General features: G+C 46.9%; 1 protein-coding gene across 1 annotated transcript in view; it reads left to right on the top strand.

Annotated features, from left to right (window-relative positions):
* The window catches only part of adcy5 (adenylate cyclase 5), a 144,626-nt gene continuing 132,671 nt past the window's right edge, over nucleotides 1-11,955 (top strand). Inside the window, exon 1 of the mRNA XM_028808081.2 lies at nucleotides 1-1,399. Coding sequence (XP_028663914.1) covers nucleotides 482-1,399 — 918 coding nt within the window. The 5' untranslated portion in view covers nucleotides 1-481. The remainder of the gene's footprint in view (nucleotides 1,400-11,955) is intronic.

Below are 11,955 nucleotides of genomic sequence, written 5' to 3'. Positions count from 1 at the left end.
TACTTGTTGTTTCTTTTCTTTTTTTAATGATATTTGGATCTTTTATCTGGGGAGATCACATGACTTGAGGCACTGAAGCCCCCCATGGGGGAGGCTTGTGCTGTCCAGAGTGAGTTTCACCAAAGATGTCACAGTGAAGAAGACTCCATTCTTCATTCTTTCTTTCTTTTTTTTTTTCTGATGAATAATCCACACACGCAGTCCATGTTTTAAAAGAACTGAGAGTGGGGGGCCGACCACAGACCGGACCCCCTGGATGATTTTTTTTACTTTTGGATGTGCCGCAGTGGAATGTTCAGGTTGTTTTAAGTAGTAATGTGTCTCCTTGAAACATTTTAAGTTATTTATTTTTTTAAGGTACATTTGTCGAGTTGGAGTGCCGGGTGCTTCTGTCATGGGATTGTCTTCTCGTTCCACAAGTGGCTCTTTTGGGCTTGGATCTTGAGATTGTGCCTCTTTAGACTCGCTGCTTTTGCTCAGCATGTCCAGGTCAAACAGCGTAAGCCCCCCTGGGTTCGGTGCCCCGGGACCCCGAACCGGAACCGAGCACCGCTCAGCTTGGGATGAGTCAGAATCGAGAGCCAATGGCTACCCCTACACAGAAAAGTCGTCCACAAAGAAAAGCTCGAGGGCTAGCGGAAGATGGAGAGATGACGACGATTTTGAAAGACCGCCCGGCAAGACCCCGGCCATCAGTCGGGTGAGTTTTAGGTCCAAGTCTGCGTGGCAGGATCACGGCGAGGAGATCTGCATCAACAGCAGACCCAGTCCCAAGCATCCCGACGGAGAGGTGAGACCCCGATCCGTGGAGCTAGGGCTGGAGGAGCGAAGGGGGCGCTCCAAAGCCGACGAAGACCCGTCCGAGGTCAAATTTACTGTGGTGGATTGCTGCAACAGCATTATGCAGATCTTCAGGTCCAAGAAGTTCCAGTCTGAGAAGTTGGAGAGGTTGTACCAGCGTTACTTTTTCAGGCTCAATCAAAGCAGCTTGACCATGCTGATGGCCGTGCTGGTGCTGGTCTGTGTGGTCATGCTGGGCTTTCACTGCGCGGGTGGGGATTACAAAGTGCCCTATGTGGTGGTCTTCTCCGTGGCTATCTTGCTCATCATTCTTCTTATGATTATATGCAACAAAAATGGATTTCACCAGGACCACATGTGGATCGTGTGCTACCTTGTCATCTTGATTGTCTTTGTGGTGCAGATCGTTGGGGTTTTACTCGTGGAACCCAGAAGTGCCTCCGAGGGGATTTGGTGGACGGTGTTCTTCATTTATGTCATTTACACGCTGCTGCCGGTGAGGATGCGGGCCGCTGTCATTAGTGGAGTTGTTCTCTCTGCCATCCATGTCACCATTTCTTGGAAGTTAAATGAAACAGACAGCTACCTCTGGAAGCAGGTAAGCACTTTCTCCTTCTGCATGCCATCTCGGCGCTGGACTTGGTGCACAGTTGTGGAGATGTGGGGCTCTGCATTGTGTTGGCCTGTCGCTTGTGCAGCACTGCAGTCGGTGAACAGCATGGCAGGAGATGACGGCGGCGGCGGCGGTGGCACTTCCAGTTCGGCCAGCTCTCATCTTCACTGCTTGTTTACGGTAACCATGACGAGCCTCTGTTGTCGTCGTCCTTAAAAGGGGGGCAGAAGTCAAGCAGCCGAACTGGTGAGGTCACCTCGGAAGCAATGGAGTGGCCGAGGGGCACATCAGACACTTGTTCTTCTCCGTGTTGACTGTGAAGTCTAAGAAGCTGCGGAGGCCGCCTTGGGGGGTCTTTAAGTGGCCTGTTTGTTTAATTGGGTGAAGCCTCCGTTTGTTTGAGTTACACAAACCACTGGCTGCTGGTCCAGCGTGGAGGGCACCTGTTGAGCTGGCACTAAGTTTCACTTAAGAGTAACTGGGACTTCCTGAGGGACGGGGGGGGGGGGGGGGGCACCACACGTGTCCATTGTTTAGTGGCGCCCACCCTCTCTGTGGTTGTGGTATTTCTAGACGGGGGTGTCAGGCCGTGTTTCTCTTTATTAATAGAATCGCCGTTGCACATCTCGGAGTGTGAGGTGGCTGCACAGAGTCGTTCTCACTACTGTACCTCCAGGCTTTGGATGCAGTCGTTCAGTTGTTATGGAAACCACATTTCTATTTGACAATTAGCAGCGTTACACCGACGAACGAACGAACGAACGAACGCGCCTCCCTTTCCTGGCTGCAGTTTGTGGGGGTGGAAGGACCGGCGCATGAGGTGGATTTGCCTTGGCGATTTAAACACACAGTAGTCGCATTGTGCTTCCTCCTCGCCGCCGTGTTTGGTTAGGAGAAGGCGGATTCTCGTAAACTCATCAACGGCCTTTGTCTTGTTCTGCCCTCGAGTTCTCCTCCCACGTTGTCTCTTCAGATGACCCCCGTTCTTTGCGCCGTTTTTGTCGAGTCAGAACTGCTTTAACCCTAAGGGTACGGTTTGCGCTTCTGCTGTTATGTTGACGCGAGTTGCATAGCGATTTATGGCCGATTGGTGCAAAAGGAATCGGGGGCATTAGTTTAAGTGGCCACTGCCCTCTGCTCCTCTGTCACTTTGTGCTTCCCCCTGGCCGTGTTATTCGCAGCTTTGGACTGCTGGCTTATCATTGTCACGTGGAAGATCATCTGTCAGTCAGTCAGTCATTTTCTAACCCACTTAGTCCTGAGCAGCGTTGTGGGGGTCCACTGGAGCCCATCCCAGCTAGCGTAGGATGCATGGCATGAATAACCCTGGACAGGGCGCCAGTCCATCACAGGGCCAACACACACACACACACACACTAGAGCCAAACTCCAAGCCATTTCAGTATTTAAAGTAAAATTCAAATCTGGATGGAACAGAACTCTTTAAAACTCACCAAAGCCCAGCTAACTGGCACAAAAGCTTAGCTTAAGAACACGAGCTCCGTCTCGGTCACCCTTGGCGATGTTCTCATCAGGCCTTCCTCTACTGCAAGGAGTCCTGGTGGCAATTTTGATTTCTCCTTTGCTTGTTCTTCTTGCATTTACATTTACATTTACATCATTTAGCAGACGCTCTTATCCAGAGCGACTTACAACAGTGCTTAGTAGTCTACGACTGTTCTTCAGTCTTTAAGGCTATGGATTGCATCCATCACGTTAAGAAATCTTCATCCCTCCACCTCCATAGTGTCTTCTGTTTTCACCAATTCTCCTTCTCTGACGTCCCTCATCAACTCCTGGATCTCCCTCCTGGCAGGTGCCCCTCAAGATGGTTCAAAATGCTGCTGCAAAAGTCCACACGCAGACTCGGACTGGCAACAGTGGGCACATCACAACCATCCTGCTGCGCCTTCACTCTCCTCCCTGTGTCTTCCAGGATTGAGTGTAAAGTTGTGTTCATAAACTGTAAATGGCCACGCACCAGATTCCACCTCCATGACCTCCTCCATCATTAGGTTTCTGCCTGCCCACAGAGGTCCGCTGATTCTGACCAAACTAACCTGCGCTCTGAGTGACCGAGCCTTTGGGTTTAGCATTGGATTCATAAAAGCTGTGTTAATGCATTGGATGTGCCACCTGTTGGAGTGATGTATGCATTACATTTGTCTCTGTTTATATGCCATTTGAAATGAAATTCGTACAAGCTGAACTAATGTTTGTGACGCACCATCTGTTGGAATGACAAATGCAATGCCTTTTATTACCAAATAAATTCCAATAGATGGTGCACTACAAATGTTATAGCTATGTTTATTACTTTGATTTCAACCTGTCTTAAGACTAATTTATACTTCTGCATCGCGCCCACGGCGTAGCCTGACACACACCTCCTTAAAAATGTGGCTACGCCTCACATCACCACCCACCCTACTCGGACCCCAACAACACCGATTGGCCAGTTTGATAACTACATACTATATTTCGTGAAGTGCATTTTCTGTTTGCCTCCTTCTGTTCTGAAGTAAACACAGAGCATGTTGGGAAAAGACTTGACAAAGAAGTTAGCAAATGTACGCCTTGACGTGACACCTCATCACAACACTGCCAAGCCAATCCGAGGGCAACCAGAACCAGTTTGGAAGTTGGCGAATGTATGAAAAAGTGAAAGGATACAAAGAGTAAAGTCCGCTGTGCCTATGGCGTATCCACGGTGTAGCCTGACCTGCACCTCCTCTACAATGTGACTACGCCTCACGTGTCCGCAGACCCCTGCCAGGCTTGTGGAGGAGACGCCGCACAATGAGGTTCTTTCTTTTGCTGCAGATAATCACTTGTGTGTCTGTCACGGTGTTGCTAATCCATGACGCTTGTGCGCTGATCTTTGATCGATCGATTCAGATATTGCTACCGGAGTTCTCCTAATGCGAGGGGCAAACTCGGATCCTACAGGGCAGGTTTTCATTCCAGCCTCTTACTTAATTAGCAACCAGTTACTGCTGCTAATGGAGCCGACATCTTTGACTTGCTTTGTAAGATTCAGAAATCACAAGTTCCCCTCCTGCAGGCCTGCCATTTTTACTCCATTCCGGTTTCTTGGTGTTAATGCAGGGGCGTCAAACTGGCATCCAGCCCTCGGACCCTTCTAAAGCGGCCGGCTTCGTCGGCATTCAAAACGTGTTACCTGCAGCCGTGATGACCTTCATTTTTCTCAGAGGCCCTTTTAACGTGTCTTCCATGTGTAGAGTTTAGTGTTTACGCCTGGCACTCGCGCTTAGTCTGTGCATGGCCACTGACTTGGAGTTAGAATGGGAACGGGCTGCTGGTGGAGACCAGAGAAGAACAAGTGACGTGACGGTGACACGCCAGGCAGCCTTAAAGGACTTTAGCATGATGGCAGAGATGTAACAGTCACATGTGCCGCTGCCACCACTCCACTAACTGTTTATGCTACACAGATGTCGGGGGGCTGGCCTGGTGCCCTTCTGCGTCTTACCTCATTTTTCTTTTCCACCGACTCAATTGTTATGTGGATAGAAGTCGCCTGTGCATTTCCTCGTGTGATAAATGTGACTGCTGTCCGTCTCTGAACATTTACGTCCATTTTTTAATGCGCTCAAGTGCCCTCTGATGGAGATGCATGCTAATGCGGGTCTAAATGGATGGACTGGACGCGCGTGACTTTAGTCACTGCCTAATTTTTGTTTCTTTTCACTCAGTCCTGTTGTAGTGACCGTAATGATCAGGAGACGAAACATAGTCTCAGAACAAGACGGAATTGTAACCAGAAGTCAAGCTGGTCAGTCGTTTGCTTCTCAAGTTCTAATTAAAACTTGAGACACCGAAACGAGAGCAGAGCTTTAAAGACGGGGAGTTAACACCAAAAAAAATCGCAAACTGACACAGGGATTCTCTGTAAACTCAAAGGAGAACATGGCCACCAGTCTCTAGACTTGTCACACTGATGACCTCAGCAACTGGACTTCAGAATTGCCGATGCCCATATGTGTACAACACGGTGTTGTCTCAGATGTCGCCTCCTAATTCATTTCTTGTTGGTTGTGGCCTGCTTTTTGTCATTTGTGTTGGTCTCTTCTGTTGTTTCTGCCAGTTTGTTGTCCCTTTTCACAAAACTGTGTAGTGATTGCTGTGGCACACAAATGGCAAAAAGGGTGAGGCCTTTAAAAATGACCCACAAAATGCAAGCCAGCATCTTAACTGGACTACCCCAGAAAGAGGTCTTGCCCCAGGGAAGCCTGACCCTAGGAAATTGGGAGGATTCAGGCCTGTCTAGGCCTCAAAATGAGGAATAGGTTTTTATAGTTCAAATTATCTCAAAATATTTCTCACGAGAGGGGCTGTTCTGGTTTTTGACTTGCAGAATTTAGGCCGGCTTCATCATTTCGAACATCTCGTCAGTCTCAGTGCCAGGCTGGACTTGGTGTCTGTCTCTTGGGTTTACGGCAGGTTTGGTTTGCATTGTGTGTGGTGGTTGTTGTTTGGGTTCAGATTTTTGTATGGCAGAGGGACAAGGGAGGGCAACTTTTTTGTGGATATATTTGTCTGTTTTTCTTATTTATGAGTTCATTGTATATTTTGGGGATCTATTTTATATATATATTTATATTCACTTTCTAGTATACTCACCTTTCACCATTTGATTTTGTGATTTATGGTCACCCCTTTGTGATTGAGGTTTGGCAGAGAGCTGCTCGTCGGTGTCGTCTGTGGATGTATTCCGGCCCGTGCTGGGTATATGAAGGCCCTCAATAAATGTGAGCTTGATACCCCTGTGCCACCCTGTGGCTTGTCAGTGCCCACATTTTGCGAAGTCGTAGTCTTTTTGTTTTTTCTGAGAGCGCCACCCAAATGTCTTGTTTCCTGGAGCAGCAGATCACTTCTTCTCACGTCTACACTCATTTCAGAGGATTACGTTTGATAAAGTGAGCCTGTTGGCTCCTTTTGTGCCTCATTGTTGGGGGAGAAGAAAAGTGAAGGGTTGTGAATCTTAAAAAAGCAAATCTCTTCAAATGAAGACAAAAGAAGTCTGTGTCATTAGCAGCAGGGATTGGGTGCTAATGGAGAAAGTGGCCACAGCCCTCCAGGATCTGAGTTTAAACTTTCAGGACGTACAGTATGGCTGTGACGTCACTGTCCCCACACAATGTCAGTCATTTCTTACCATAGATTGGCACAGAATGAGATATGGCAGTTCAGGGTGTGGTGTGCAGATGGCTGCAGAATTGGCTCGGACACAGGAGGCAGAAGGTGACGGGGTGAGGACCCTCCTCAGAACTGGCTGATGTGAAGTGTGGTGACCAGCAGGGGTTATTTTTAACACATAGAAATGTTATGGATAAGAATAGAAGTAGTAAGCTGGTTACGTTTGCAGATGGTGCCAAGTTAGATGGTTTGGCAGATAACGGAGAGCTGACAGGCTTGGGCAGATTTGTGGCCGATGAAATTGCATGTCAGTAAATGTAAAGAGTTACACACATCAGAAGTAAAAATGTGAGGTTTGAGTACACAATGGGCGGTCTGAAGATCAACAGTCCACTTTATGAGAAGGACTTGGGCATCGTGGTGGGCTCAGTTGGCAAGGACTGTTCAATACAATTTATGTTTATATAGCCCAAAGTCACACAAGAAGTGCCGCAGTGGGCTCTAACAGGCCCTGTCACTTGACAGCCCCCCAGTGTTGACTCTCTAAGAAGACAAGAAAAAAACATTTGTAGGGGAAAAAAATGGAAGAAACCCCAGGAAAGGCAATTCAAAGAGGGACCCCTGTCCAGGTAGGTTGGGCATTAAGTGGGTGTCAAAAAAAAAAAAGGGGGGGGGGGGCAATACAACACAGAACAGAACACAAGTAATCCTCTATACATTACAATAGTACAATAGAAATATTACAAGGACAGAGCAGAATTCAACAGTAGATGACATCCCATAATAGGATTTGGATTTGTTCAGAGTCCTGGAGACCTCGGCCATCAAGGTGCCTCCCCTAATTGGCCATTCCACAGCTGAGTCAGCCAATCCGATGAAAGGACCCCTCTTTCTCACGATTCCTGCGATCCTCCATCAGGGATGACTTTTCCTTAGGCAGGCAAAACAACTTGGCAGGTGGGCAGTGGCACCAAGTGCCACATTTGAGTACCGAGAAGAGAAACAGAATAGGTGAGGGTTAGTATCCAATTATAACTATCATGTTACTTATGTTTTAGTGCTAATGACTAACAACAGAGATGCAGTCTGCACAGTTAATCAGCAGCTCTAGTCAGGGTGTGCTAAACTGAAGTAGTGAGTCTTCAGCCGGGATTTAAAAGCTGAGACCGAAGGGGCATCTCTTATAGTAGCAGGCAGACCACTGCACAGTTTAGGGGCCCTGTAACTAAAAGCTCGACCTCCTGCTGTTATTTTATTAATCCTTGGAATCCTAAGCAGACCGCCATCTTGAGATCTTAATGTGCGCTCAGGTTTGTAAGTCATGATAAGTTCAGAGAAGTAAGCCGGACCTCGGCCATTTAATGCTTTATATGTTAAAAGGAGGATTTTGAAATCTGCCCTAAACTTAACTGGGAGTCAGTGTAAGGATTTAAGGACTGGAGTTATGTGTTCCTATTTTATTGATCTTATAATAATTCTTGCAGCAGCATTTTGGATTAACTGGAGGCTGAGCAAAGAACATCCAGTGAACACCGCATTGCAGTAGTCAATCCTACTAGAAATAAATGCAGGAATTAATTTCCCAGAAAGTCATTTTAACAGCCATTAAGAAGGCTAACAGAATGTCAGGTTATATAGCGCCTTGATGTGTGGAGTACAAGTCACAGGAGGTTCTGCTCAAGCTTTATAATACACAGGTGAAGCCTCATCTGGAGTTCTGAATGCAGTTTGGGTCTCCAGGCTACAAAAAGGACATAACAGCACAAGAGAAGGTCCAGAGAAGAGCGACTGGGCTGATTACGGTGGGCTACAGGGGATGAGTTAGGAGAAAAGATTAAAAGAGCTGAGCCTATACAGAGACGAAGAGGAGACCTGACTGACATGTTTAAAATGATGGAGGGAGTTAGTCCAGTGGATCGGTGACTTTAAAATGAGCTCATCAAGAACACGAGGACACAGCCTTAAACTTGTGAAGGGGAAGTCTCACACAATCATTAGGAAGGTTTTCTTCACACACAGAACCACAGACACTTGCACTAAGTAGTGTGGTGGTCAGTAGGATTTTAGGAATTTTCAAGACTCCACTTGATGTTTCTTTAGAAGGTTTAAGTGGATCGGACTGTCAAGCTTTGTTGGGCCGAATGGCCTGCTCTCATCCAGATTACTGTATTGTCTTAAAAAATGAGAGATGGACGCATCTTCTGTGATTTATACAATGTCATTGTCACCTCAAAACTCCACAAGTGTTGTAGCTGTGTAACTCCCTCTGTGTAACCTCTCAAACTCTGTGGGGTTCGCCGTGGCCTAGCTTAACCTGAGGTTATTTATTTATTATAGAAGGCTACGGGCTTTGTGATCTTTACTGAGATGTGAATGAGCCGAGTGAATCGGATGTGGCTAAAGCGACAGAGGACCTCCGATAGTCTTTAGGCCTCTTCAGACTGCACTTATAAAGACACCCGTGGCTCTGACCAGCAACTCTACAGAGAGAAATTTGGGGTCAGCTGGGGTTATGAATTTCACCTGGACATCTACTCTCAATCACGGCTGCTGTGTAAGGCAGAGTGGAGACAATGACCATAGCTGTGGTGAAGGGTGAAGTTCACGCAGATGTTAGAAGGTTTTCATCACACAGAGAAGGACACACACGTGTGGTGGATCTGCAAAGAAGCTTAAGCCTCAGGGAGGCGCACTAGAAGCGACTTTAGTTCGGATTACTTACAACATTTGGGTGTCTAGAGTATGAGAAGGGGTTTTTAAAAAATAGTATGATTCAATACAAATAATACTTACATGTTGTTAAAGTATTAAAATCCAAATTTGTGGTGATTTGTTGTGGACCTCCCCATTGAAGAAGAGACCAGTGGATGCCCAGAACTTGTTGCTGGTTGCGAAGGGACCCCCATAGCAGTTCAACTTTCTGGACCCCACAAATGTAGGTGTGCCACCTGGTGGACGGGGTTGGCAAGCTTTGTTGGGATAAATGGCCTCGGACTTGTCCTAATGTTAATAATAAGGCCACTTTTTTACTAGAATGGACAGTAGGGTCAGACTCCTCCTAATTCTGTCCTGGCACAGTTTATCCCTACAAAGCTGGACACTCCTAAAGATAAGAATAAGAATTCGGGTTATTAATAATGATGACAATAAGAAGCCCTCTTTTCAGGGTTGTGCGACCACTTTGGCAGATCAGTGTGTGTTGTGGGCTTTCAAGTAACGTCCTCGTGTTTGGCCTTCATTCTTACGTCTTACAGTTTCATCTTTTATCAGATTTTGACTTGCTGAGCCTCTGGCAGCCTCTTTTTTTGTATATATGAAGGTAAGCTTCATTTCTACGCTTTTGCATTTTCTTTAACTGTTATTTTATGCCCCCCCCCCCATTTCTGTGTAGCTCTCACTGTGCTGATTTATCCCAAAGAGCAGAGAAGCCTCTGATCAAACGAAAACCCCACCTAAACGCTGTGGTTGGAAACTACTGCCAGAGAGCAACACTCAACTGAAATGGACTTGTTAGGCAGAAATGAATCAAAACGGTTAACAAAGGAGAAAGCGGAGAAGAAAAAAAATTTAAAAACAAATTCTAAAGCCCAAAAGTGAATTCAAAATCCTAACGGCCTAATCATGTGGAGCACAAAGTGACTAATTACTCACAACACGAGGCCCACAAAGCAGACGCAGAAGACTTTGAGACGTTTACACACACCATGACACCGAGGGACAGCTGAGCTTGAGATTGTGCTGCCTCAGGTGGCCTCAGTATAATTAGCAGCACACCTGAGTAATTGAAAAAGGAAAAATAATAAAGACGCCCAAAGGGACGCTGGGGGAAAGAACGGCAGCAGAAAGAGCAGAGCCGGCGCTGGAGCTCCAGTGACAATGTGACCGGCAGGTGCATAGCGCGCCACTCAGAGCTCTCCTGTTATATGGAGAGCCGCAGATCGTTGTGGCAGCGGGGCCCATAGAGTGACCCCAGGATGTGGTACCTGGTCCATCACGCCAAGGAAATGTACAATGGCCATGCATTTAGGAGTAAATCAGAAGAGCCTGCTTTGTTCACACACCACTTTGTGCTGAGTGTCCTAAAGCACCAAAGTCCCCGAACAGCTCCACTAAAAGGGGAAACACCATTTAAAAAAAAAAAAAAAACACACAAAGGGTCCCGTAGAATCTTTATATATTAAAAAATGATCTGTAATATCGAGAAGTTCCAAGGCACACAAAAGGCAAATAGGAATTTCCTGTAAAGGCAATCCAAAGAGAACAAAGTCCAGTTCCAAAATCCAAGATGAAGTCACAAACGGAACACCCATCCAAAAGTCCAAGAAAAAACGCACACGAGCACTTTGAGATGAACCGCAAGGGACTGTGGGATGGCCCCGCCTTTATAGAGCTCAGGGCAGACCCTTGTAGCGATGGGCAGATGGACCCCCAAAAGACAGTATATGACAGACACAGAGAATGCAGTAAACCTCTCTATATGTAAAATCCAACATCTGTCTGTCTGTCTGCTTTTCACGAGAGAACTACTTCACGGGTTTTGATCGGGTTTTTTTCTAGAATTTGCTTGAACATTCCGGGTGATTTTTGCGACTTCTCTCATTGCGGTAAGAATCAGAGTTCGCTTGCAGTTCCGGTTTATTTGCGTGAATCCGAGAGGCACACAGCGGGCTGTAGGGGAGGGGGAAGTGTGACGTCAGGAGTGGGGGGCCGGCCAGGACCCTCCTCACTCACTCACTCACTCACTCACTCACTCACGCACGCGTGCCAGCCTCCGTTCGAATTGGTCTACCTGTCGCCACGTGTTGGAGCGCACCTCGCCTCCGCTTAGCTAGTGGTACCCGTTTGTTTATTGATTTTTCAAGTCTGTCCTGTTTCACTACTATGTGGGCAGAGCTGCAGGGGACGACTAGTAATAAATAAAACGAACATAAAGACTCGGGCGTGAACAAAGAGGACATAAAACAAGGATCTGAACCCCAGCCAGGGAAGAAAAACAAAACAAATCTCGAGTTATGCGTGTCACGTAAGCCACACGTCAGTCGTATGCACAAATCGCATGCTTTTTTTGGAAGAAAGTGGCCAGGATGAAAACCTGCAGCCACCTCGACCTTCCAGGGCCCGAGTTTGACACCCCTGAGGCAGGAGGTGTCATGAACTTGGGGTCCTTTCGCATAACAAGTCCCAAAATGACTCCGAAGTGCCATCAAACCCGGGTTAGTGACGAGTGGGAAACATTAGAATCTTTTATCAGTAAGAAATGTATTATATCAAAAATGTTCTGAAGCACAAGGGCAGTCCATAGAGCACAGAAGGATTTGCCCACAATGGCAGTTCTGCATCAAACAAAATCCCAATACACAGAATTATGAACACACAAAAGC

This window comes from Erpetoichthys calabaricus, chromosome 8, assembly GCF_900747795.2.
Source record: "Erpetoichthys calabaricus chromosome 8, fErpCal1.3, whole genome shotgun sequence".
NCBI classification, from domain to species: domain Eukaryota; kingdom Metazoa; phylum Chordata; class Cladistia; order Polypteriformes; family Polypteridae; genus Erpetoichthys; species Erpetoichthys calabaricus.
Note: the sequence above shows the minus strand (reverse complement) of the source record. Positions and strands in the feature narration are given on the sequence as shown.